This window comes from Mizuhopecten yessoensis, unplaced genomic scaffold (genome assembly GCF_002113885.1).
Source record: "Mizuhopecten yessoensis strain PY_sf001 unplaced genomic scaffold, ASM211388v2 scaffold8631, whole genome shotgun sequence".
Taxonomy (NCBI): domain Eukaryota; kingdom Metazoa; phylum Mollusca; class Bivalvia; order Pectinida; family Pectinidae; genus Mizuhopecten; species Mizuhopecten yessoensis.
Genome location: NW_018407644.1, coordinates 124546 through 150321, shown reverse-complemented (window position 1 = coordinate 150321; position 25776 = coordinate 124546). Strand labels below are relative to the sequence as shown.

The 25776-nt window shown below is 35.7% G+C and overlaps 1 protein-coding gene across 1 annotated transcript; it reads right to left on the bottom strand.

The window, feature by feature from the left end:
• Nucleotides 1-23035, bottom strand: LOC110456291 (integrin beta-like protein C). Its single transcript, XM_021506933.1, has 15 exons — nt 22864-23035; nt 16139-16377; nt 15671-15811; nt 15242-15377; nt 14841-15002; nt 13503-13645; nt 12393-12554; nt 11831-11871; nt 10026-10145; nt 8977-9090; nt 6942-7055; nt 5883-5996; nt 5598-5711; nt 4169-4302; nt 1-1554 (listed from the first exon to the last, which is right to left on the bottom strand). The coding sequence occupies exons 1-15, from the start codon at nt 22987-22989 to the stop codon at nt 1144-1146; spliced, it is 2271 nt and encodes a 756-aa protein (XP_021362608.1). The 5' UTR covers nt 22990-23035; the 3' UTR covers nt 1-1143.
• Nucleotides 23036-25776: the final 2741 nt, after the last annotated feature.

Here is a 25776-nt window from a genome sequence, read left to right as displayed (position 1 = left end):
AAGTTTTATCACAAACCACTACAACAGACAATATACATGAAGGTCTAATAACGACAGTATGATACAATATGGGCACTGGATCCGAACAAATAAATGTCCATTGGATCCTTAAATATATACAAATTGCATGTAAGCAAAGAAGTAATAATGACAGTGCAAACAAAGGAATGGGTCAAATTGTCAGGGCGATCCGTCCCTACTCCAGACAGAAACATGAACACTTACATATCACAACAACGGGACAACATATAACAAAGACAAACAGTAGGAAACAATACTACAACATATAACAAAGACAAACAGTAGGAAACAATACTACAACATATAAAACATTAAAAAAAATCCAGCTATCACTTATGAAATGTGCTTCTGTTATCGCATATCTCCTCGGCTAGCTTGTAACCGAGTGCTAATTGTAAAAAAAGACGTGAGGTCATTAATATGTAAAATCTGAATAAATGATTACACACACATATATAATTATACCATAACTACAATCATGATATCCTTAATCTTTATCATGAACCGCAACAACAAAATGATCCTGTAGTTTAATCATAAACCACCACACCCACGAAGTGCTCTTTTAGTTTTATACTAAACGCCCACAACCTGGTGTTCCTTGTTTTATCATAAACAACCACAACAAAATGCTCAAATTTTTTCATCAAACTCAACTATCAGGTTCTTCTTAAGTTTTACCATAAACCACCAAAATATAGTGCTCCTTAAACGGAGACAACCTGGGAAAATGGCTGGAAATACAAAATGATGGCATTCTTCACGTCAGAGAAAGATTTTCTTTATTTTTTTTTTGTGAGGAATATAAATATGCTTATTACATGTATGCCTCGACCATCTTTAAAACAGACCAAGAGATTTTTTCGTGAAAAAATCCTTCCATTAAGGGTCATCTCTGGTTACGTACACCAATTGCAACAATACATCAACAAAACGTACAAAACATCAACCAAACGAACAAGACCATAGCCACTACATGTCGATTTGCTGTGATTGCAGAACTTTGACATGATTACAGTTCCTCGATACTTATTAGTATACAGTTTATACAGTTGTACAATAATGGGACAATGATACATTATAGAATACATCATTGTCCAATTAGTATAGTAGTACAATGCGTTACGCAGCTGCCTCCTTTAGAGTGACCCTGGTGCCAGATGAAGGTGTTGGTGTTTCGTCATGATCATAATGGAATTCAAAAGGTGTGTGTGACGCTGGCGTTGGTTTTCTTGATCTGCATGGTTGTGGCGTTTTCCTCAGTGGTCGGGAGGATGCTGTAGACGAGTTTGTTGTTGTTGACGTCACTGACTCCCTTGACGAAATAGGATGAACTTGCGTGATATGGTTACCTACTAAGTGACTGGATCCCATACGTTGACAGACAATGCATAAACTATAAGCCAACAGACTGGTGACCAGACCAACTGCCGCCCCGCCAGCCCCAAACTCAAGCTTGTAGTTCCGGTCACGATTTTCTTTTTTGGAGTTAATAAAGCAGTCACACTCAGTATACTGCAGGCCTGTGCATTTCTGTGTATATAACAAACACAACATACTATATGAGACGTTACATGGTTTTGGTATTGTTATATGTACATAAACATATGTTTGCATTTAGTTAAGCATTAAAAACATTGCTGGATTTCGACATGGTCCGTCTTAGTGCAAAGATTTATATTTGCTAGGCCAGTACGTGTATAGCGACTTAACGTTTGCATCTGACCACATCTGACCACATTTGACCACATCTGACCACATTTGACCCCATCTGACCACATCTGACCACATTTGACCACATCTGACTACATTTGACCACATCTGACCACATTTGACCACATCTGACCACATCTGACCTCGAAAAAACAGTTATCGGATTGAGTACATACAATGTACGAGTAATTGCGTGCATTGCCATAAACTATTGGAAATGTTTGGCAAATTTTGTATTACTAATTTTTGACACTAGTTGCGGTCCTCTATGGTTTTTACCCGCCAAGAAACAGGTCTGGCATCTCGTACTCAAAGGAAATTTAACATTTGATATCCCTTCCCTAAAGTACTGTGATCGGGGACTAGATTTCCATTGTTTGGCCACATTGAGGTATGATCCGTTTAGATAAATGATCCAATATTACATTTGCCCTATAGTCTTGGATAACATTTGTATACCACTGATCTAGTTAACATTATCACTTATCAAAATAACAAGAGCTTCTTTATAATATACTTTATATATGTCACATTAGCCTGGTACAGTCCTATATTGCAAAATGATCCGCTACTGCCTCACCCATGTTGTCGAGATCATTTAAAAGGTTACGATTCATTTAAAGGCTTTTTAGCTCACCTGCCCGAAGAGCAAGTGAGCTTGTGCCATGGTGAGGCGTCCGTCGTCCGTCTGTCCGGCGTCAACGTTTTACTTTAAACAACTTTTTTTCAGTAACCAAAAAGCCTAGCATGACGATATTTGGCCAGTAGCATGCTGGGATCAAGGGCTACCAAGTTTGTTCAAATAAATGACCTTGACCCACTTTCAAGGTCACAGGAGTCAAATATGTTAAAATCTACAAACAACTTCTCAATAACCAAAAGGCCCAGGGTACTAATATTAGGCCTTTAGCATGATGGGATGAAGCGCTACCAAGTTGTTTAAATGAATGACATTGAACAATTTTCTGGGTCACATGGGTCAAATGTCTTAAATTCTTCAAACAACTTCTTCTCAATAACCAAAAGGCCCAGGGTACTGATATTGGGCCTGTAGCATGCTGAGATGATCAGCTAACAAGTTGGTTCAAATGAATGACCTTGACCCACTTTCAAGGTCACTGGGGTCAGATGTCTTAAAATCTTCAAACAACTTCTCAATAACCAAAAGGCCCAGGGTACTAATATTAGGCCTTTAGCATACTGGGATGAAGGGCTACCAAGTTTGTTCAAATGAATGACTTTGACCCCTTTTCAAGGTCACTGGGGTCAGATGTCTTTAAAATCTTCAAACAACTTCTTCTCAATAACCAAAAGGCCCAGTGTACTGATATTGGGCCTGTAGCATGATGGGATGAAGGGCTACCGAGTTTGTTAAAATGAATGACATTGACCAATTGTCAAGGTCACAGGGGTCAAATGTCTTAAAATCTTCAAACGACTTCTTCTCAATAGCCAAAAGGCCCAGGGTACTGATATTGGGCCTGTAGTATACTGGGATGAAGGGCTACCAAGTTGTTAAAATGAATGACATTGAACAATTTTCAGGGTCACAGGGGTCAAATGTCTTAAAATCTTTAAACAACTTCTTCTCAATAACCAAAAGGCCCAGGATACTGATATTGGGCCTGTAGCATGCTGAGATGAAGGGCTACCAAGTTTGTTCAAATGAATGACTTTGAACCACTTTCAAGGTCACTGGGGTCAGATGTCTTAACATCTTCAAACGATTTCTTTTCAATAACCATAAGGCACAGGGTACTGAAATTGGGCCGGTATCATGCTTGGATGAAGGGCTACCAAGTTTGTTCAAATGAATGACCTTGACCAACTTTCAAGGTCACTGGGGTCAAATGTCAAAAAATCTTTAGACGACTTCTCAATAACCAAAAGGCCCAGGGTACTGATATTGGGCTTGTAGCATGCTGTGATGAAGGACTATCAAGTTTGATCAAATGAATGACCTTGACCAACTTTCAAGGTCACAGGGGTAAAATGTTGTAAAATCTTCAAGCGACTTCTTCACAATAACCAAAAGGGCCATGGTACTGAAATTGGACCTGTAGCTTTCTGGGATGATGGAATACCAAGTTAGTTCAAATGAATGACCTTGATCCACTTTCAACCTAATGTCCTTGTTCGACAATCAAGGTCACTGTCGTCATATGTTTAAATCTGTTAATAGATTCTTATGAAATCTTAAGATTACAAGTGTGAGATTAATACCAGGTGAGCGATGCAGGCCCATTGGGCCTCTTGTTCTTAGTATCTACAGGAATCTTATTCATTAGAACACACATTTCGTTCATTACATCAGAAAATAAATGTATTTTAATGTGATATATTGATATATCGAATGCAAGATATTGAATTAAATGTTAATTATTTGTTACAAACGAATAAGGAGTGATACACATTTAAGTCTGTTATCCATTACCTTGCCCATTGGTACTGGACGGGACTCGCAAATCTTTCCCTGCCACGGTGTCGGGCAGTGACAAACAAAACCATGAAGGACATTCTCACAGGACCCTCCGTGTAGACAAGGAGCAGAATCACAACTTGGAAGGCCTGCCGACATAAACCGTGGACATGCTAATCTATTTATAACAAAAGTCGTTTGTAAAACTGTCATTACTCCATCTTCAGTCCTGTTTTGCTATTACTGATATCCAGATTGTTACACCTACCCGCTCGTTATATCACAAAGTGCATTAAAAAGTATCTGGAACATCTCTCAGTTCCACCCTTCTGACTAGGACTATGCTAGAATATAAACGAAACAAGCATAGTAATATTCCCCGCATCGGCTTAAGTGTTCAGATCCAAATATTTAGGTTTGACAATGATGAGGAAAGAAAGTTTTCATGGAGACCAGTAAAAAATCGAAGGATAATAAGACCAGGTGTTCCGGAGGGGTAAACATCTTCTGCTTCATCGACTGGTACCCAACATACGTCCTCATACACTTGTACCTAGGACTCGGGGTTGTGACGACAATGCCACAAGGCACGATCTAAGGTGTAAGTGTCGCACAGCTTAGAAGTAAGTAAAGGTCGAGGAGGGGGCTGTACTAGAAGAGTGTATTAGTAAAGGTCGAGGAGGGGGCTGTACTAGAAGAGTCTGCAGTGTCCTACATTTCAAGCTTAGGAGGGTACATTTACCCATATGGCCAATACCTTTCTTGTCAATTAAAGACAGCACATCTTCGATATATCTGAATGCAAAATTGAAGGACTTGGCTTGTTATCAATCCTGATAAGCACATGAATAATTTCTGCCTTATATGAAAACGAAAAGCAAATCAACGAGAAAAATCCCTATAGGAATGTCTACAATTTGCTGGAAAATCTTGACACCGATCTCAACATATTGTTAATCAGAAACTGAATCATTCTCACGATTTCATCATTACCATTTTTACATTTTTGGGTTTTGTTGTGCTTTTCACAAAATATGCCCCAAACACAATTTACAATCATATATTTATGTCGCTGTTCTCTGTTCTCGGAAAGAAAGCGCTATCGGTTGGATGGGTCAGAGACTCGAAGGTTTGACAACAGTTACATGTTTGTGATAAGAATGCTCCAGATTGATCACAAGACCGTTTAATTCTTCAAATCTACATTTAATTTATTCAACTTTTGGAATATAAAGTCCAGCATTTTTTTGGCCTGGATTTGAGACATCATAACTGGTATAACATGCACAGGAAACGCATTCCTTGCCCTGTGGATCAGCTGGTTTCGCCTCCAATTATTTATGCGACGCAAGGTGTGGTTTGTCGACTTTGTTTTCGTGTGTTGACACTATAGGCTATAAACAATTAAAATTGCATATTATATTTCTGATAAGATTCTGGTTACCTGTCTGGCAATACTCCCCGGTCCAACCGCCCGGACAGAGGCACTTGAATCCGTTGACAAGATCAACACAGGTTCCGTTCATCAGGCAGGGAGAACTGACACACTCGTCCACTTCTGGAACCACAACCTCGGTATTAGAAGCGAGATCAGGCATACTGTTAGTAGTATGACGTCATGCGTGAACATTCTATCAGTAGTTTACAGTTGGAGATTTTTTTAATCACGGAACCAAAATGAAAATATTTGATATATAATGTTTAAAAAAAATCAAATGATAAAACTGACCTGTTTGACAGTTTACACCGACGAAGCCGTCGACACATGCGCAGTAGTACTGATTCAACAAATCGACACAAGAAGCGTTGTTCATACACGGATTACTGAGGCATTCATTAATCTCTGAAAAGTATGAAATGTTAATACTTCATTGCAAGGAATATTATAAAATGTTAGTACTTCATTGCAAGGAATATTATAAAATGTTAGTACTTCATTGCAAGGAATATTATAAAATGTTAGTACTTCATTGCAAGGAATATTATAAAATGTTAGTACTTCATTGCAAGGAATATTATAAAATGTTAGTACTTCATTGCAAGGAATATTATAAAATGTTAGTACTTCATTGCAAGGAATATTATAAAATGTTAGTACTTCATTGCAAGGAATATTATAAAATGTTAGTACTTCATTGCAAGGAATATTATAAAATGTTAGTACTTCATTGCAAGGAATATTATAAAATGTTAGTACTTCATTGCAAGGAATATTATAAAATGTTAGTACTTCATTGCAAGGAATATTATAAAATGTTAGTACTTCATTGCAAGGAATATTATAAAATGTTAGTACTTCATTGCAAGGAATATTATAAAATGTTAGTACTTCATTGCAAGGAATATTATAAAATGTTAGTACTTCATTGCAAGGAATATTATAAAATGTTAGTACTTCATTGCAAGGAATATTATAAAATGTTAGTACTTCATTGCAAGGAATATTATAAAATGTTAGTACTTCATTGCAAGGAATATTATAAAATGTTAGTACTTCATTGCAAGGAATATTATAAAATGTTAGTACTTCATTGCAAGGAATATTATAAAATGTTAGTACTTCATTGCAAGGAATATTATAAAATGTTAGTACTTTATTGCAAGGAATAGTATAAAATGTTAGTACTTTAATGCAAGGAATAGATAAATAATTACATGTAGTCTTCAGTTCATTCGAACCAGAGATAACGTTAACTACTCTGTCTTACATGTACAGCCAAGTGTCAGTTAATTATTGATAAAAACCTTTATCGTAATATTAAGCATTTTGTGGCTGCCTCATTATTACCAGTCTGACAGAGGCGTCCCGTGTAACCCCCTGTACACATACAGGTGAAGTGGTTGACATGGTCGACACAGGATCCAGCGTGAAGACAAGGTTGACTCAAACACTCGTCAATATCTGAAAGCAAAACCTATAATATTCTACCATCTGACTGTAACAGATTAGTTAAGGAGCACACAAAAACAAAAAGAGATGAATTGTATATAATTCATGATTGTTGTTTTATTACTGTTTTGTATTTTGATTTAGAAACCTTTTCCCTAACAAATCCTTCAAAATTCTTACCACGAGACGAGTAAATGAATTTAAGTTGTACTATACTTCGGATATAGATACTTATCTCACTTTTCACTCCTGTATACCTGGGTGTATTTAATATACTCACAGTTTACTCCTGTATACCTGGGTGTATTGACTTATCTCACAGTTCACTCCTGTATACCTGGGTGTATTGACTTATCTTACAGTTCACTCCTGTATACCTGGGTGTATTGACTTATATCACAGTTTACTCCTGTATACCGGGGTGTATTGACTCATCTCACAGTTCACTCCTGTATATCGGGGTGTATTGACTTATATCACAGTTTACTCCTGTATACCGGGGTGTATTGACTCATCTCTCAGTTTACTCCTGTATACCTGGGTGTATTGACTTATCTCACAGTTTACTCATGTATACCTGGGTGTATTGACTTATCTCACAGTTTACTCATGTATACCTGGGTGTATTGACTTATATCACAGTTTACTCCTGTGTACCTGGTGTATTGACTTACATCACAGTTTACTCCTGTATATCGGGGTGTATTGACTTATCTCACCGTTCACTCCTGTATACCGGGGTGCATTGACTTATATCACAGTTTACTCATGTATACCGGGGCGTATTGACTTATATCACAGTTTACCCATGTATACCTGGGTGTATTGACTTATCTCACCGTTCCCTACTGTATACCGGGTGTATTGACTTATCTTACAGTTCACTCCTGTATACCTGGGTGTATTGACTTTTATCACAGTTTACTCCTGTGTACCTGGTGTATTGACTTACATCACAGTTTACTCCTGTATATCGGGGTGTATTGACTTATCTCACAGTTCACTACTGTATACCGGGTGTATTGTTTTATCTCACAGTTCACTCCTGTATACCGGGGTGTATTGACTTATATCACAGTTCACTCCTGTATACCTGGGTGTATTGACTCATCTCACAGTTCACTCCTGTATACCGGGGTGTATTGACTTATCTCACAATTTACTCATGTATACCTGGGTGTATTGACTTATATCACACTTAACTCCTGTATACCTTGGTGTATTGACTTATCTCACAGTTCACTCCTGTTTACCTGGGTGTATTGACTTATCTCACAGTTCACTCCTTTTTACCTGGGTGTATTGTTTTATCTCACAGTTTGCTCCTGTATACCTGGGTGTATTGACTTATCTCACAGTTTACTGCTGTATACATGGGTGTATTGACTTATCTCACAGTTCACTCCTGTTTACATGGGTGTATTGACTTATCTCACAGTTCACTCCTGTTTACCTGGGTGTATTGACTTATCTCACAGTTTACTCATGTATACCGGGGTGTATTGACTTATCTCACAGTTTACTCATTTAAACCTGGGTGTATTGACTTATCTCACAGTTTACTCATGTATACCTGGGTATATTGACTTATCTCACCGTTCACTACTGTATACCGGGTGTATTGACTTATCTCACAGTTTACTCATGTATACCTGGGTGTATTGTTTTATCTCACAGTTTACTCATGTATAACTGTGTGTATTGACTTATCTCACAGTTTACTCATGTATACCTGGGTGTATTGATTGTGTATTGCCTTATATCACAGTTCACTCCTGTTTACCGGGGTGTATTTACTTAACTCTCTGATGCGGATCAATGTATTCCATATTTCACAATTCGCCAGTGTATGCCTGGATGTAACTACTGTACATGTTCATAACTGACATTGCATTCCTATATATCTTGATGAACACACCTAAATATTACTTACCTGTCTCACAGTTTACACCTGTGTACCCCGCGTCACAGCGACACTCGTACCTGGCGATAAGGTCCAGACAATAGCCAGCGTTCTGACAGGGGCTACTTTGACACTCGTCTATATCTGGTGGAAGACAAATATTTCACATTTTTTGTACTAGTTTAATCACACAAATAGTGATTGTGTGTCATATTGTAACATACGATATACCTCTATCATACATGTATATAATAAGGGTTAAACTTCCACGATTTCCTGAAATCGCCGGTTGTGATAGTACAATGTAGGTTGCCTGGTCCTGATTCTTACTGTACATTATTACGTGGAGAGCAAATTGTTTCTGGTCCTTAATTAGATCTTTTTATAAGCAGTGAATTCATAAAGCCTCTAAATGTAATGCTGAAATACTAACATCGAAATGAGGTAAGTCGATCTAAGTATTTCAGTCACATGTTTTATTTGCTAAATGGCTTGATATGAAAGAAAAAGCGATACAGGGACAGCTAGTACCTGTAATAGGTTTACATCCCGTCGTCTGCCTGTGTAATATTCAACTGTTTGATAGTTTCTCTTACTGTCTTATATAGATATATCAGTATATCAGTATATATATCAGTAGATCAGTATATATATCAGTATAGCAGTATATATGTCAATTCACACTTCTATTTGCATCACTTGGAAATCAACTGTTTGATAGTTTCTCTTACTGTCTTATATAGATATATAAGTATATCAGTATATATATCAGTGTATCAGTATATATATCAGTATATCAGTATATATATCAGTATATCAGTATATTTATCAGTATAGCAGTATATATGTCAATTCACACTTCTATTTGCATCACTTGGAAATCGTGAGACGTGTGTATTGTATAAACGTTCAAGTACTATAAGGAATATTGTTAAATTATAATTGTTCATGTATAAACACGACATCAATCAAGAACATCCGTCTAATAAGTAGCTAGGTTTACGCTTACAGAAATGACGGGATGTTTTGCCACATAGACTTTACTTAATGACGAGATGCAATGTATTCTGTATGATTACCTGTGCCACACACACTTCCGGTAAATCCTGGTACACATGCACATATAAAGTCCTCCGTAAATCCCACTCTTGAACACGTGCCATTATTTTCACAGGGGAACAAATCACATGGATCCCTATCTGTCAAAAAAGTACAGACATAAATTTACCTACATCATTACTCAACTAGCATGTCAAGTGGCAGCTGTCAGAAATACCCCTACACACCCCATGTGATTGTTTATTGTTTTTTTTTACTATCGAGCTGTGTCGTTCAGTATGTATACAATGTAACGATTCATGTTTTTAATATTACTTAATATTTGCATTAAAAAAGTTGTTGGTAATAGTTTACCTAGTAAGGTATAAAACCTACCTTCCACTGACATGTGTACTTAACGCGGTAAGAGAGTTGACATCAGCATCAAACACACGGAAGTAGTTCAACTTATAGAACCCTCTTTGTTTTATTTATAACACGTGCTCAGATCAAATATTGAGTATGCTGAGCAAAGGCAGTACCAAATTGTTTTATTGATAAACATGACTTGATCAAAGTTCAAGTGTGCTGTATAATACCGATTAAATTTGTGGACAAATATATGAGTTGGCAAACACACGGGATCACCCTACGGTGCTTGCATTTATATATATATACTAGATAACAAAGAGGGGCCATGTATCGTCTATGATGCATTAAAAACGAGCTTACATGTTACAAGTGTTATTTGGTTACACCACAAAATAAAGCACCCGTATGCTTCGAGTATCACGATTCTATGATAGATGTCGTCTGCTGGAGGACACACCTACACCATAAGGACTTTATGCATGTTTAATGTTTTCCATCATGATCTCATCAGGGAATATTTTATATGTTTTGCGATATGAAGAAAACGTCTGTTTTAGTATGCTAAGTCACTCCTACGGTCCTCACCTTGAGGACGTGACATCACTTAAATTTGACATAGATTTACATGGCGAGAGTAATGGATACTATACAGGACGCTTATCCTTCCGAACACCTGGTATTCTACCTATAATATTTTGTTTGTTTATATTTTGCCCTGGTTTCATCGATTTCTGAGTGAGAATTAGAGTTTTGTTAATTATCTGTCGATTCTCCAATAGTTAAGAATCGGGGACAAATGCCACATATTTGATTTCTTTTTACTGCTTTCGGAAAACTTGAGAGTTTAGGATAGAAAACAGCTCTGTACACAAACAGCTTTCGCAGCGATTGTAAAGGCCACCACCAACGTGTTTTATAGGAAAACAGACGTTGCGTTATAGTTTGGAGTGTCCCAATACAACCACATACATTGTACCCTTCAATGCTACATACAGTTAGTCCAAAGACAGGCTATGGTGACCGTATCGTTAGAATGGAAAATTCGAAAGAAGTTTGCGATGTAAATACACTTAAATACCGAATCTGATCAAAATTATCAAACAATACTTATTTTGTCCAATCAAAAACAGGCTACTGCCGTCATATGGTTCAATCGAAAAACGGAAGTCGCGTTAGAGGTTAAAGTAACATATTTCATCTACATATCAAGTTCGATCATAATCGACTCTATCGAAATTTAGACCAATCAGAAACCGCATTTCGGCTGACTGGAACATGTCAATTGTGTTGCTCACACCTAGAGCGCAACCCGATATGTTACATGTACAGCTCAACAGAAAAACTGATACATGTAAAACCATTTCTTTAGGGTTCGTAATACAAATATCGTTGACAAAATGAGCAATGCTCCGGGAGAGCCCGTTTTACATAGGATATCAGTTTATCTAGATGATTCGATAACATCAGTACTTACCCCATGCCAGAAGTGTCACACACCTAGGGTCGCTCGTCTTTCTGTGAAACAATTATTCTATTTTTACAAAATGATTAAAAGATTGACATAAACAGACCTTTAATGAAGTACTCATAATTAAAGGGTTTGGTTTGTTGGATAAATCAGATTACTCACACTGTGAGCCATGTGAACATCCCATATGTACTGAAGTGTAAGTATCTAACCAAGAGATTGCAGTGTCTGCAATAGCTTTCATTGTATAAACTAGCCCTTTCAGAGATGTAACGTCAGACATCATGACGGGTGTGGCATGTGGTACAGACGGCAATGACGAGGAACAAGCTTCCGTATCTGTTTTGGGGTTTGTTTTGGCATTTTCCCCTTTCCTTTGTTGTCTGCTCAGTTCGTGCTGTTGTATTTTCATGTCGACCTAGAACATTTGGTTTTGTCCTTATGTGTCGTTGCGTTGCTATGGTAAATATGTTTTATAACGTTTAAGATATCACTTGTAAAAATATATTTTACTAACATCAGTGCTGACACTAGGTTATTTCTGTGATCAAACAGTTACGACATTTACCCTCGAATGTCGTCCGCCATAGCACAAAGGATATGGCTACCCTTTTGGGCGAAAGTAGGCGTCCACGTGACGGTGACGTACCAAACCCCAGGATTGCCGGGATCGCTGGTGAGACGGGACTGGGTCAGTCCAGACGGTGCTGTTAACTGAATGTCAGTTATTCTGTGAATTGAGAAATCGATAACTGAATTTTGTTTCAGGAAACAAAAAGGCGCAACGGGTTAGTCTTTATCTACCACTTTGACTTAAGTTAGATAACACACACACACACACACATATATATATATATATATATATATATTTCAAAACTCTGGCGTTTTAATCTCTATACGATCTAACCAGCCATGACCTTATACTTTATACTTTTATACTTTACTATTCCTATTTCAATTATACTCCACAAATAAGTAACTTTACCTACTTTTCTATAAATGGTATTCTTCTACGGACATAGGAGTTTTAAGTTGAGCATGTTTGTTTGTTGTTGTTTGTTGTAAGATTTGTTCAATCTGTCTTGTTTTACAGTTTCCATCTTATACATTGAATTACACATAGACTAGCTATCTATTTTCATATTAAACTACAATAACTTAACAGTTTTGGCGACTGTGACCTGTGCATATATTTGCACATGGACTTTTGGTCAATGTCTGCCAATATCTGTGTGATTTAATAGCTATATAGCTTATATACAATTGTAAAATGTTATAAAAATAAATAATACCTGTGGAAGTGTTTTGTGTGTGATGTGAGAAGTGTGAATGTATTTGTATTTCAGTTATGTTAATTAAGAAGGAGTTACATCCCTTTAATAAAAATTTTTATAATTTTCATTTCAAAATTGATGTATTAATTAAATCAAATAAAAATAATAGAATCCGTTAATTTAGCCACCGCTGGAGAGAATTTATATAGGCTTTGCCTGTTATTCCATCCAATTGACTTGTATCAACTTTGTCAATAAAATTTGTTGAAATGAAATTTCAAAACTCTGTGACAGACAGGACATAATTTATTTAAAACCGAACAAATCCACTATCTATAAAATGAATGTACTGATTCAGACAAGGCATAGCATCAAGAAATATGTGTTGCCTGAGTAGAACATACCTAGATGTTGATGAGGCATACAGTTTGATACTTAAACGTTGTCTTTCCTTGATTGAAATAACGTCTCCCTCCTGAGGTGTCGGAACCACAAACACAGGCCTGTCAGTACAACTTCCGGCTAGTGGAGGAGCGGTGATTAGGAACTGGAAGTAGCCAAGTAACTATGTACATAAACTAGGATAACTATGACGTAGAAATTATACAGCGACATAGTGTCGTTAAAAGCATAACACGTATTATAAATCACACTTCAAACTTAATAACAGAACAAATAAATACGGGTTGAAGGAACACACATCGCTACATTGCATACAACCCGATCAATGAAGCCAAAACTCGGAACATTTGTCCCGCGACCATTTACAACCAAGAACGCGACCGACGGTGATGGTCGCGAATTTAGCTTGGGTTTCTAATCTGTGAAGTACAACCGTGATTGGTACTACAGTGATAACTTGTGTATCATTGTGTGTCACCTGTAAAGGGACAACAGTGATTGGTACTAAAGCGAGTACCTGAGACTCGGTGTATCTTACCTGTAGAGGAACAACATATATTGGTACTAAAGGCCAGTAAAGGGAGTACACGAGTATCAATGTGTGTCACCTGTAAAGGGACAACAGTGATTGGTACTAAAGGGAGGACCTGAGTATCAATGTGTCTCGCCTGTAAAGGGACAACAGAGATTGGTACTAAAGGGAGTACCTGAGCATCAATGTGTCTCGCCTGTAAAAGGACAACAGTGATTGGTACTAAAGGGAGTACCTGAGCATCAATGTGTCTCGCCTGTAAAAGGACAACAGTGATTGGTACTAAAGGGAGTACCTGAGTATCAATGTGTCTCGCCTGTAAAGGGACAACAGTGATTGGGACTAAAGGAAAAACCCAAGTATCAATGTGTCTCGCCTGTAAAGGGACAACAGTGATTGGTACTAAAGGGAGTACCTGAGCATCAATGTGTCTCGCCTGTAAAGGGACAACAGTGATTGGTACTAAAGGGAGTACCTGAGCATCAATGTGTCTCGCCTGTAAAAGGACAACAGTGATTGGTACTAAAGGGAGTACCTGAGACTCGGTGTATCTTACCTGTAGAGGGACAACATGTATTGGTACTAAAGGCCAGTAAAGGGAGTACATGAGTCTCGATGAATCTTACCTGTACATTTAGAAGGACACGGCCGGTGATTGGTACTGAAGGGAGTGCCTGAGTCTCGATATAGGAACAACAGAGATCGGTACCAATGGGAGTACTCGAATCTCAAGGTACATGTATCTTACCTTTAGAGGAACAACACATTTTGGTACTTAAGGGAGTACCTGAGTCTCAATGGATCTTACCTGTAGAGGGACAACAGAGAGTGGCCGAGTAGGGCCGTATACAGCACCACCGACCGTTATGCTGGTCGAAGGAAAGTCTTCCACGGTTATTGCCACAGCATACCAGCCCCCTTGTTTGTAGGTTTTGGATGTGTCTGTTGTGAAGTGAATCGTACACGTATCCTAAAAGACAAATGAAATGTGTAATGCTAGTAGCATAAATAAAAGTCCAAGCCAAGTATCATTTGATCTTAAAAAGGGTACTCTATTTTTGCACATATCAGACATTAAAATGAGTTCTGCAGTGTATGACTTGCCTTATCTATACAGTTCGACTGATTGGTTCTTTATATTCTTTCGCAAACCTTGTCGCGAGGTTAAAACCACATGGACATAGACGACTTCGATATATTAAGACTTACCCTGTCGAGAGTGGCGTCTGGGAGTGCCTTACATACACTGGCACACTCTGTTCCCCGCGACCACCGACATCTGACGTCATCCCCGTCAGCGTCTATCATCGGAATCTTCAAGTTGTGTGAGCAGTCACTCTGCAATCTGCAACAGCATTACACGGGTTGACACATGTCACAACTGCCTCTGGTCACCTTACTCAAGGATTTGACCTGTACCGCTTACTCATGTATAAATCTTAACAAACTAGCATTCCGTTTTATTGCTGCAGTCGGGCTGTCTTTGAGCATCGCTGTCTTAATAGTTTGTGCTTTTAAAACTTCGCAAAAACTGACCACTGACAAACTTAATCAAAACCACACTGAAATGTCAGTAACATGTTTACGGAAACTTTCTACAAAGAAAACTTCTTGTATCACGTAATAAGTAAAAGGTACCTGTATAGAGGTTTGCTGGCAGTGATTGGACTCTGGTTTGGCCGCTGAGTGTCGCTCCGTTTCCTCAAGTCGACCGTCGTAGAGATGTTCCAGCTAGAAGGACTGCCGTAATCTAGTGCCATCCAAGCACCACCAGTAAATCTTAGGATTGGCAAACCAAACTTGTTATAAACAATGCTAGATATAAAACTGCATAAATGGAAAGCAAGCAACATTTCTATTATAACTATACATAAAAGTCTAAGAAAGCATATATACTTTCGACAAGACATATAATCCATACTCGGAGTAGGTTTTACAGATCTATTGATCGCAAGGTTTGTTGGTTCGGATCCCGCAGATGGCGGGCTGTGATTATGTATTTGGGCGAGACTATTGTGTATGGTCCATGCCCCGGGAAGCTACATATGTAAATAATTACATGTACGACACTGTGATGGTTTAGGGGGTTCATATGCATATACTTACGACACTGTGTATGGTCCAGGCCCCGGGAAGGTATATGCGAATGATCGCTCGCCCTGCTCCCAGTCCTCTGTACTACTAGCACCTGTACAAACGTAATTCAGATTCGAGATATGTTTTGGCGTACAACCGTCACACATCCAGTATGATGACGTCATCCCGGTAACCAACTGTCCAATTTTAGCTTTAGTACAGCCAGGTCCGTTGCCATATGTCCAACCCATTCTGAACTTTAACTCAACCTTGTATAGAAAAAAGCATATGAAAGACTGATTAAGACTTGTGGTTGTCAACGTTAACATTTAATCTAAAGATACTTTTGCGGTTCGCAGTAAAAGCAGCAGGAGCTGTGATCTGATTGGCGGGGTTCGGAAGTTCAATTGTTTTCGAGGGAAGTGCTGCTGCACGTGCAGACGTTGAAGAAAAAAACAAGAACGCGAAAACGTGTCATTCTAGTTTGCTACACCTGACTAGACGGATGGGTTCTTTAAAATACGAATTAAGTGTTAAATAGGTATCATATTATGATGAAAGTAACATGTATTAGACAAGAGTATTGGACAAATATTTTGGATCATTAAGGGGAGATTGATGTCATTAATATTGATTTCATGAAAGCATTTGACAAGGTTCCACACCGCAGACTAATTGGAAAACCTAGGAATTACGGCATAAATGACCAAGTCACTAATTAGGTAGAAAACTTTCTTAAGAAAAAGTAACGAAGGGTAATTGTAAACGGAACTTCATCCATAGATCTTCCCGAATTAGGCGGAAACCCTAAAGGAAGTGTCCTAGGTCCAGTACTATTTGTAATCTACATACATGATCTATCAAAATGTACCTTGTCGAATTCATTCTTGGTTGCAGATGACAGAAAAATATAGAGAGAAGTTAGGATTGATGAGGACAAAAAAGTGATAAAATAAGACCTGGCTAATTTTCAGGACTGGTCCATAACAAGGCTTTTGATCTTTCAATAAAAGTAAAGGATGGGAGAAGCTACCAAATTGCTAATGCAGGAGAAGATTAAGTTAGACTGGAAAATATCATCTGAAAAAGACTTTGGAGTATTGACTGATAAGGATCTGAATTTTTCGTCACATACTCAACCGGTATCAAACAAAGCAAACAGCATGTATATTTGGATGAAGTAACTTCTAAACAGCTGTTCAAGGCGCTGGTTCGTTCGCACCTGAAATCCGCAGCAACTATATGGAACCCACACACGCAGGTAAAGGCATTGAAACAATTGAGAAGGTACAGCGAAGAGTAACGAAACTGAAGGCTGAAGGATCTTTTCTACAGCGACCTTAAAAAATTAGGAATTCCAAGACTGACATACTGAAGAATGAGGGGAGATATTATTTTAAAATGTCTATATCATTTTGAACAAAAGGGCATACACAAAAAATAAAGAAAAAAACATTGTAAATTAGATATCAGGAAACATTCATTTTGCTACAGAACTATTGATATTTGGAACATTCATCCCGATGCGGTCATACAGGCTACACCAATTAAAGACTCTAAAATTTTTTTTTTTTTTACAATTTGGTGTGATGTAAAAAAAAGGTTAAGCTACTGATGTTAGGTCGTGATGATAAATACTTCCGAAACTTGTCCATTGTTTATATAGAGGTTTATAGCGATACTAAGACGTCCATGGTGTTTACAGATATTTTGGACTCGTGTTAATTTATCTCTGGTTTTTAGTCAAGAACTCTCGCAATAATAATAGATTCACATATCTTGAAAAAAATTGTGCGAGGTGAGAAAGTCAGGACTTGTGGTACATTGTAGGTAGGATGGAATAAGGTAATTAGACGAGAAAACAGTGATGGTATAGAACAGACGAAGAGATCTTATGTTGGTACAATCTTCAATTGATTTTATAACCACTACCTCATATAAACCTACCTAAATCAAACCATCACAGATGACGTCCTCTCGGTCGAGATTAACACAGGGTGTTTCATTGTGGAAATTTTTGAGAGCGCGATTTTTTTTGTGTATGTCCAAATGTCATTATTGGTGATACATATACAATTAATGATCATTAGCTTTTAACGAAATTATTATGGTATTTTTTCCATCGAGTCTTCATACTATCAATTTTTGTATGTCAATCATTGTTTTCCACTAAATATTACATAAAGCGATAACGATTGAAAAAAAAATATGGAAATAATGAACAATAAATAGTATTTGAACGATAATAAATAAGGTAATTGGACGAGAAAACAGTGATGGTATAGAACAGAGGAAGATGTTTCACCAAACTTTTTTTTACAAGACAAGACATATATGATATTGTTCCTAAGTACATGATTGTTCATACATAATAAACAAAGATCATCATCATCATCTAACATCATCATCATCAGACATCATCATCATCATATAAGATATTATTATTAACACATAAGCAGATATTAAGCAAAAAATTGCCAATGCCATGTACATACATAAAGACATACACTGAGACACTGATGCAAAAATAATATATATAAACCTATGACATCAAACACACAAGAGCAAAACCAAATAAACTGAAACAGAAAAAAAACGAAAAAAAAACACAAAACATTACAGGGGATGGGGAGCAATCCTAGGTCATTATATNGAAAAAAACCCACAAAACATTACAGGGGATGGGGAGCAATCCTAGGTCATTATATTTTAACTTAAGTCTGGCGAAGTAAAATGTATGAAATATTTGATGATTATTATTACAGTGAGGAGTCGATAAAGTACAATAGATATATATATGCATAGAACAAATATGTCATATATATATATATATATAGATAGTCATATTATAAATGCATCCAGTTATCTATTTGATGGTTTAACTCATCCTTATTTATTAATTTATTCTGTTTATACACAAGGATCTTTTGTGCTTTGAATTCAAATTACATATGGTTTTTGAGACTAGTCAGATTAAGTCAGATTAAGGTTTATTTCTAGGCATTTAGTTTTATATATGTATTGTTTTATAAGTAGTATTATGATGTTTTCTATATAAAACTTTGTATGTGTATGTTTACCAAAAAGGAATTCTTGTTTTTCAAATCTTAGTTTAAGGTTTTTAGTAATAATATTTGTTTTCAGCTAGTCAATTAGCCTATCAATTTTTTCGCAATCCCATAGCATATGAACTAATGTTTCAGGGTGAATTTTACAGAAAGTGCAAAGGTTATTGTGTGATTTGCCAGTTTTGAATACAAATGTGTTTGTAGTGAGAATTCTGTGGTTTATTCTGTACTGTAGCCACTGTAGGTTGGAGTTGGTGGTGGTTTTAAAAGGACATTCATATATTGTTTTCCATGTTTCTTCATCTATATTATCATTTAATATCCATTTTCTTTGAGCAGTAGGTTTAACATTATTTTTAATTAATATCAAATATATGTCTTGTGCTCCTTTACTATTTTTAAGCATTGACTTAAGATTGATAGGTATATTTGGAAAGATAACTGTTTTTTCTGAAGTAAAAATGTGATGATTTTTTCTTATAAAATGATGCACAGCATTCTTTAGGCCTTGGTATGTCAAAAAATTAGTATTTATGTTATATTTTTCTTGAAATTCTTCAAAGTGGTAGAGTGATCCATCCTGTTTAATAATGTTATATACAAATTGTACTCCCTTTTTAAACCATGAATTTTTGAATGTAAATTTTCTGTCAATTTTAATTTCACTATTGAACCACAGAGGGTTTTCACGTATATTTGTATTGTATATATTGCTAGAGATAATAGTATTGTACCATGCTTCTAAGACATCTTTCCAAAAGAGGTTACTACAACGTTTAGATTCTTCTTTCAATTTTTCAAGCCCACAGTTAGCTAATGTTTCATTATCAAAATAAGTTTCTAAAATAAGAGCCCAATTTCCTTCTTCTTTATATACCCTTCTTATCCATGTTGCTTTAAGAGCTGTTATAAAAGATTTTAAATGTATCATTTTCAGACCACCTTCTTAATAACTTAATTATCACATCTCCCGTTATTTGATCTGGTTTACCATTCCACAAAAATTCATACAGTATACTATTAATTTTTCTTATATATGTTTCATCAGGATTTGGTAGTGCTATAAATAAATGGTTAAACTGTGATATAAGTAGTGTTTTAATAACTGATATTTTACCTATTGGTGTAAGTACTCGTCTATTCCATGATGATATAAGAGATTTTAGTTTAATAAGTGTTTTTTTTATATTTTTTTTTATCAAAATTCAGTTTTGTAATTCTGTGTAAGCCTACATCATAGTCTATCCCTAGCAAATTGAACGTTGTGCTTCTCCATTGTAAATTACAATCTGTTGTGTAAGTGTTTCCACTATATTTTTTGCTGCCAATCCTTATTACCTGGGTCTTGAAGAAAAAAAAATCATTATCCCGTACAAATATCCCCTTAATGTTAGTGTTATTTCTTAAAAGTATCGATACAATTTCTGCACATAAAATAAAAATATAAGAAGTTACAGGATCTCCTTGACGACAGCCACGTTCTGGGCTGAAAACATGTGATAAGTTTCCCCTATTTACTGCTGAGTGAATATTTTGTTGAAAAAGTTTTATCCAATTATTTATAGTTGGGCCAAATTTGAAATAGTTTAGGGTTTTTGCCATAAAGTTCCAAGAAACAGAATCGAAGGCTTTTTCAAAATCAATGAGAAGTATAAGTCCAGGAATATCATAGTCTTCTGTGTATTGCATAACATCATATATTAAACGAGTATTTTCCCCTATGTATCTACCAGGAATAAAGCCAGTTTTGTTATTACTTATCAATTTGGTTATTATTGTTTTAATCGTTCAGCTATTGCACCAGATGCCATTTATAAATATTCTTTATAAGGGTAATTGGTCTCCAGTTTTTTAATTTGTTACGAGGTTTATCTCCTTTTGGGAGTAAGGTTTTGAGTAATAATTCCTTGTTTCTGTGTTTCTGATAGTTCAGATATAGTATAACCATAATTTATTGATCTAAGAATAAAATGCCCTAACTGTTTCCAAAATACTTTAAAAAATTCAACAGTGAAACCATCTGAACCAGGACTTTTATTATTTTTCATTTTTTTAAGGGTTTTTGCTAATTCATTAATAGTAATTGGACCTTCTAAACTTACTGATTCAAGGGGGGATAACTTTGGCACAATATATGTTCTTAAAAGTTCATTGAGATCAAAGTAACTTATTTTTCTTATATAAGTTTTCATAGTAGTTTTTAGTTTCCTTTAAGATTTCTGTTTGATCTAAAATTACAGTCCCATCCTCCATAGTTATATTAGGAATTATCTTACTAGTAACGTTACGTGATTCTAGCCCACAGAAGCATTTTGTTGGTTTTTCACCTTCACTTATCCACTTGGCCCTTCGTTTCACCATACATTAATACATGTGTTAGTGTGTTTGTTTCACCATACATTAATACATGTGTGAGTGTGTTTGTTTTACCATACATTAATACAATTGTTAGTGTGTTTGTTTCACCAAACATTAATACAGTTGTTAGTGTGTTTGTTTCACCATACACTAATACAATTGTTAGTGTGTTTGTTTCACCATACATTAATACACGTGTGAGTGTGTTTGTTTCACCATATATTAATACAGTTGTTAGTGTGTTTGTTTCACCATATATTAATACAATTGTTAGTGTGTTTGTCTCACCATACATTAATACACGTGTGAGTGTGTTTGTTTCACCATATATTAATACAGTTGTTAGTGTGTTTGTTTCACCATACATTAATACAATTGTTAGTGTGTTTGTTTCACCATACAGTTGTTAGTGTGTTTATTTCACCATACATTTATACAATTGTTAGTGTGTTTGTTTAACTAAACATTAATACAATTATCAGTGTGTTTGTTTCACCATACATTAATACAAATGTTAGTATGTTCGTTTCACCATACATTAATACAGTTGTTAGTGTGTTTGTTACAGCAATACTTTTGTGATACTCAGATAAACTTGTTAGATTCTTGTGGGGAATAGGGCCATGCTGTGTATATTTATTTTGGTTTTGAAACAAAATCCTTCAAGTTTGGGTTTCAGCTACACTGTATTCGTAAAGAAAGCAGCACCTTGTTCTCATATTTTTCCAAAGTAACACATATTTTCCGAAGTAATTTATACACTGTATTACCCTCAGGATGCGTATTACACTTATTGATGTATTTTCTCTAAAGTAAAACATACTTTCCGAAGAACCATACATTATCTGTTGTCAGTGTAAGATTACTTCCTTAAGCTGGTCCCTTATTACACTGTAACATATTTTGCTGTAGAAGCAAATGCAGCATAGTTCGCCGTGTGACATTTAATTGCATATGGACCGGGTATATTGTCACAAAGAATGACCTTAGAGTCATGATAAATTTCTAATGGATCTTTTGACATCATTGATATTGACCGTTCAGAAAATCGGATGTTCTCTTAGCTAGTAAGTAGGCAAAATAAAACGGGTCAGAAAAAAACGATTCTGATACGGTATTAATCAACTTAAGGTACATTGTAGCTGACCGCTGTTGGCCGAAATTGTTGCACATGTAAATAATCATGTATCCAGTAAAACCCTGAACTGTTATGATGGATTTGTGTTTATATTAAACAATTATTTATCCAATTCTGTTCCATAAATTTTGAGTCCGCTTGTTAAATTTACAATAGAAAAAATCGATCGTTTAATTCACTTCTCTACTTACCTCATATCCTTTTCCTGTCGGGTGCCAGCTTATAGTTCCTCCACGAAAATGGTTAGCATCAACGTAATACGTCAGTGACATACACACCAGGTAGAGCAAGCAGCGCACAGCCATCCAACACACCATTTCACATGAATAACAGTAGCGAAGGTATATAGGATATAGATGTCAGTCGAAGGTATGGCTGAATGTTACAAAAGTGAGAGAATATCGAAGTATTATATACCAGTGTAAAAATACATTAATACAGCTTTGTAATATTTATAAACATATATATACATTTACCCGATTTCAATATCCAATCAGAACAGACGTCCTGGTTGCTCAGTTTGTAGTTAGTCAACACAGGTTGCTGTGTACAATCTGTCCAAAGGTATATGGTATAAATTATGATATTTTTGGTCCGCTTCCTTCAAAGTTTGATCAGAAACTCCTAGTTTAATAGAACACTGGGCGAGGAGTGTCGCCGACAGTTTTGTCATCGAAAACACTCTATACAGAGTAACATTATATTTTCTGTCCTTGTCGGTGTCCATTAAAAAGGTTATATATTGGATCTTATAGAATCGATTCTTTATTGAAAGGTTAAGAACCCTATTGATTGTCATCAAAACATTGAAAATGCTTTGTTCAAATGTCTGATAATAGGTATTTTTATCAGAAATCTCATTCGGTTGTACATGTACGTATACAAATTTACAAAAACGATCTTTACGATTTGTTTGATGTTCTAGACACGTCAGATTTTTTTTTCAAAATGCGGAAATAAAAACTGTAATACCTACAAGTATATTTAATACAGAAGGGACTTACAGCAGTTCTGATTGATTGTGTTTTGTGGTTTTTTAAATATGTTGTGAAGCAAGAGGGCAAATACGACACGGAATGAACGCCGATCATTCGGAAATGAACCATGGAGAAAATAACTGTTTAATTGTAATGTACAAAATGTTACATATTTATAGTTATCTATTCAAAAATAGAATATTGACTTGCAAAATTACCCTGTTCTTTCCATTAAATAAAGTACTAATTGTCTATAAACAATAAAACCCTGTACCCCCCCCCCCGAACCCCTCTTGTACAAAGAATAAGGCTGGGTTCCTCTTGAACGTAGGAGAAAACAACATAACATGATGCTGATGTACAAGATTATGAATAATGAAACTCCATATTATCTGAAAGAAATCACTGAGTCACATTTTCATGATCCCACACTAGCTAGATATCCCCTTAGATCAGTTAGAATATTTGATCCTCCTCTTTGTCGAACTGTTAACTATTCTAATAGCTTTTTTCCATCCATGTTTAATGAAATAAATAATATTGCTTCAGACCTTCAAAATATTCGTTCCGCCTGTCAGTTCAAAAAGTTGATAACACCTATTCCAAATTCAAACACAAGAACAACTGATGTTTTTAAGTTTTTAGGAAATAGGGAAACTAATATTATTCTCTGTCAGTTGAGAAATGAGGCCAGTAACCTAAATAATGACCGTCAGAAAGATTATCTTACTGAGTCCTCTGCATGTTCTTGTGGTTCTAGATTTGAAACAGCATCTCATTACTTCCATGATTGTATCAAATACACTGAAGATCGTATTCTACTTTTTCAGAATATATTCCATGAAACTCACAACCATTTATCATTAGATGTCATGCTAAATGGTTGTGAGAGATGTGATGAAAATGAAAATAAACATATTCTCCTATCTATATCCAATTACATTTTAAGTTCTAGAAGATTCAGGACATTTAACTTCAATTTTGAATGAAATTTTACATTTTATTTATTTACACTTTATTTATTTACATTTTATTTTTTCTCAATGTAATTCTTCTGATTTCCAGAAATGGTACATGAATATTAATATTAATATTTCCTATTTGTCTTCATTGTTTATTTTTAAATATTGTTAGTGAGGGGGGCTGGGGTTCAGAAGACCAGTTATACTATTTTATTAAAAAATATTGGGAAACAACTACATAAATAAGAATATAAAGCTTTACAACATGTTAATTATATATCTAACCTGTGTTTAATATGCATAAATTAAACTATTTGGTGGGATTGAATTTCCAAACTCATCAGTGGATGGCCTTGTGTGATACAATGGACTTTTTGGCCTGTATCTGTTGGGTGCGGTAATTTAATCCCATCAAATGTTTATACATGCAGCTCCATCAACAAATTATTTTTCTTTTCTCTTCATAATATGTATATACCGGTACATATTTTATATGTCTTTTCAATATCAAAATAAAAGGTTAGAATTTAAACCATTAGATTCAATTATAATAAAAATGAGTATTAGTAGTTGTTTCCCCTAATTTGATTATTAATTTGATAATACCAACTTGTTTATATGTGTTTGTATGTGTTCTAATGTCTATGTCTATGCGTGTACCACTGTATGTTACTATGTTTTGGAAAGGGCTTAAATAGGCTATGCATGCTGCCCAATAAAATTGTCCTTTGACAATAGAATTTATTGAAATTGAAAAACGCAATAATATTAACGAACTTGTAAGTCACTCTTTTCCAAGCTTTCGGGCTTAGTCCTTCGTCAGGGATTAAATGTCACTTGACCTCTATGTCACATCCATCTTGACAAACATGTTGAGTAACTATCTACAAGTTCGTTAAACGAAGTAGTTTACGATAACAATATATATATATATATATATACAATTTTCTATATTCTTAGGCGGACGATCTGAAAAAATTGTTTTTATTCTATATTTTCCTTCGCAAGGACTTATTTATTTATTATCTACTTTATATATATATATAGAAAAAATAAGATTAACGACCGACTAAAAAACTAGCTGCTTTCACCCTTCACAGGGCTCTTTAGTTTTGAAATCTGAAGAGCCCTGTGAAGGGTGAAAGCAGCTAGTTTTTTAGTCGGT

What these genes read in the sequence shown, in the direction of transcription:
- LOC110456291 (XM_021506933.1), bottom strand. Translation starts at nt 22,989, where the DNA reads ATGGTGTGTTGGATGGCTGTGCGCTGCTTGCTCTACCTGGTGTGTATG. An exon ending in TCTCTGTTGTCCCTCTACAG is followed by an intron (nt 13,646 to 14,840) that starts GTAAGATCCATT and finishes GGCTACTTCCAG; the next exon opens with TTCCTAATCACCGCTCCTCC. An exon ending in GTCCAGTACCAATGGGCAAG is followed by an intron (nt 1,555 to 4,168) that starts GTAATGGATAAC and finishes TTATATACACAG; the next exon opens with AAATGCACAGGCCTGCAGTA.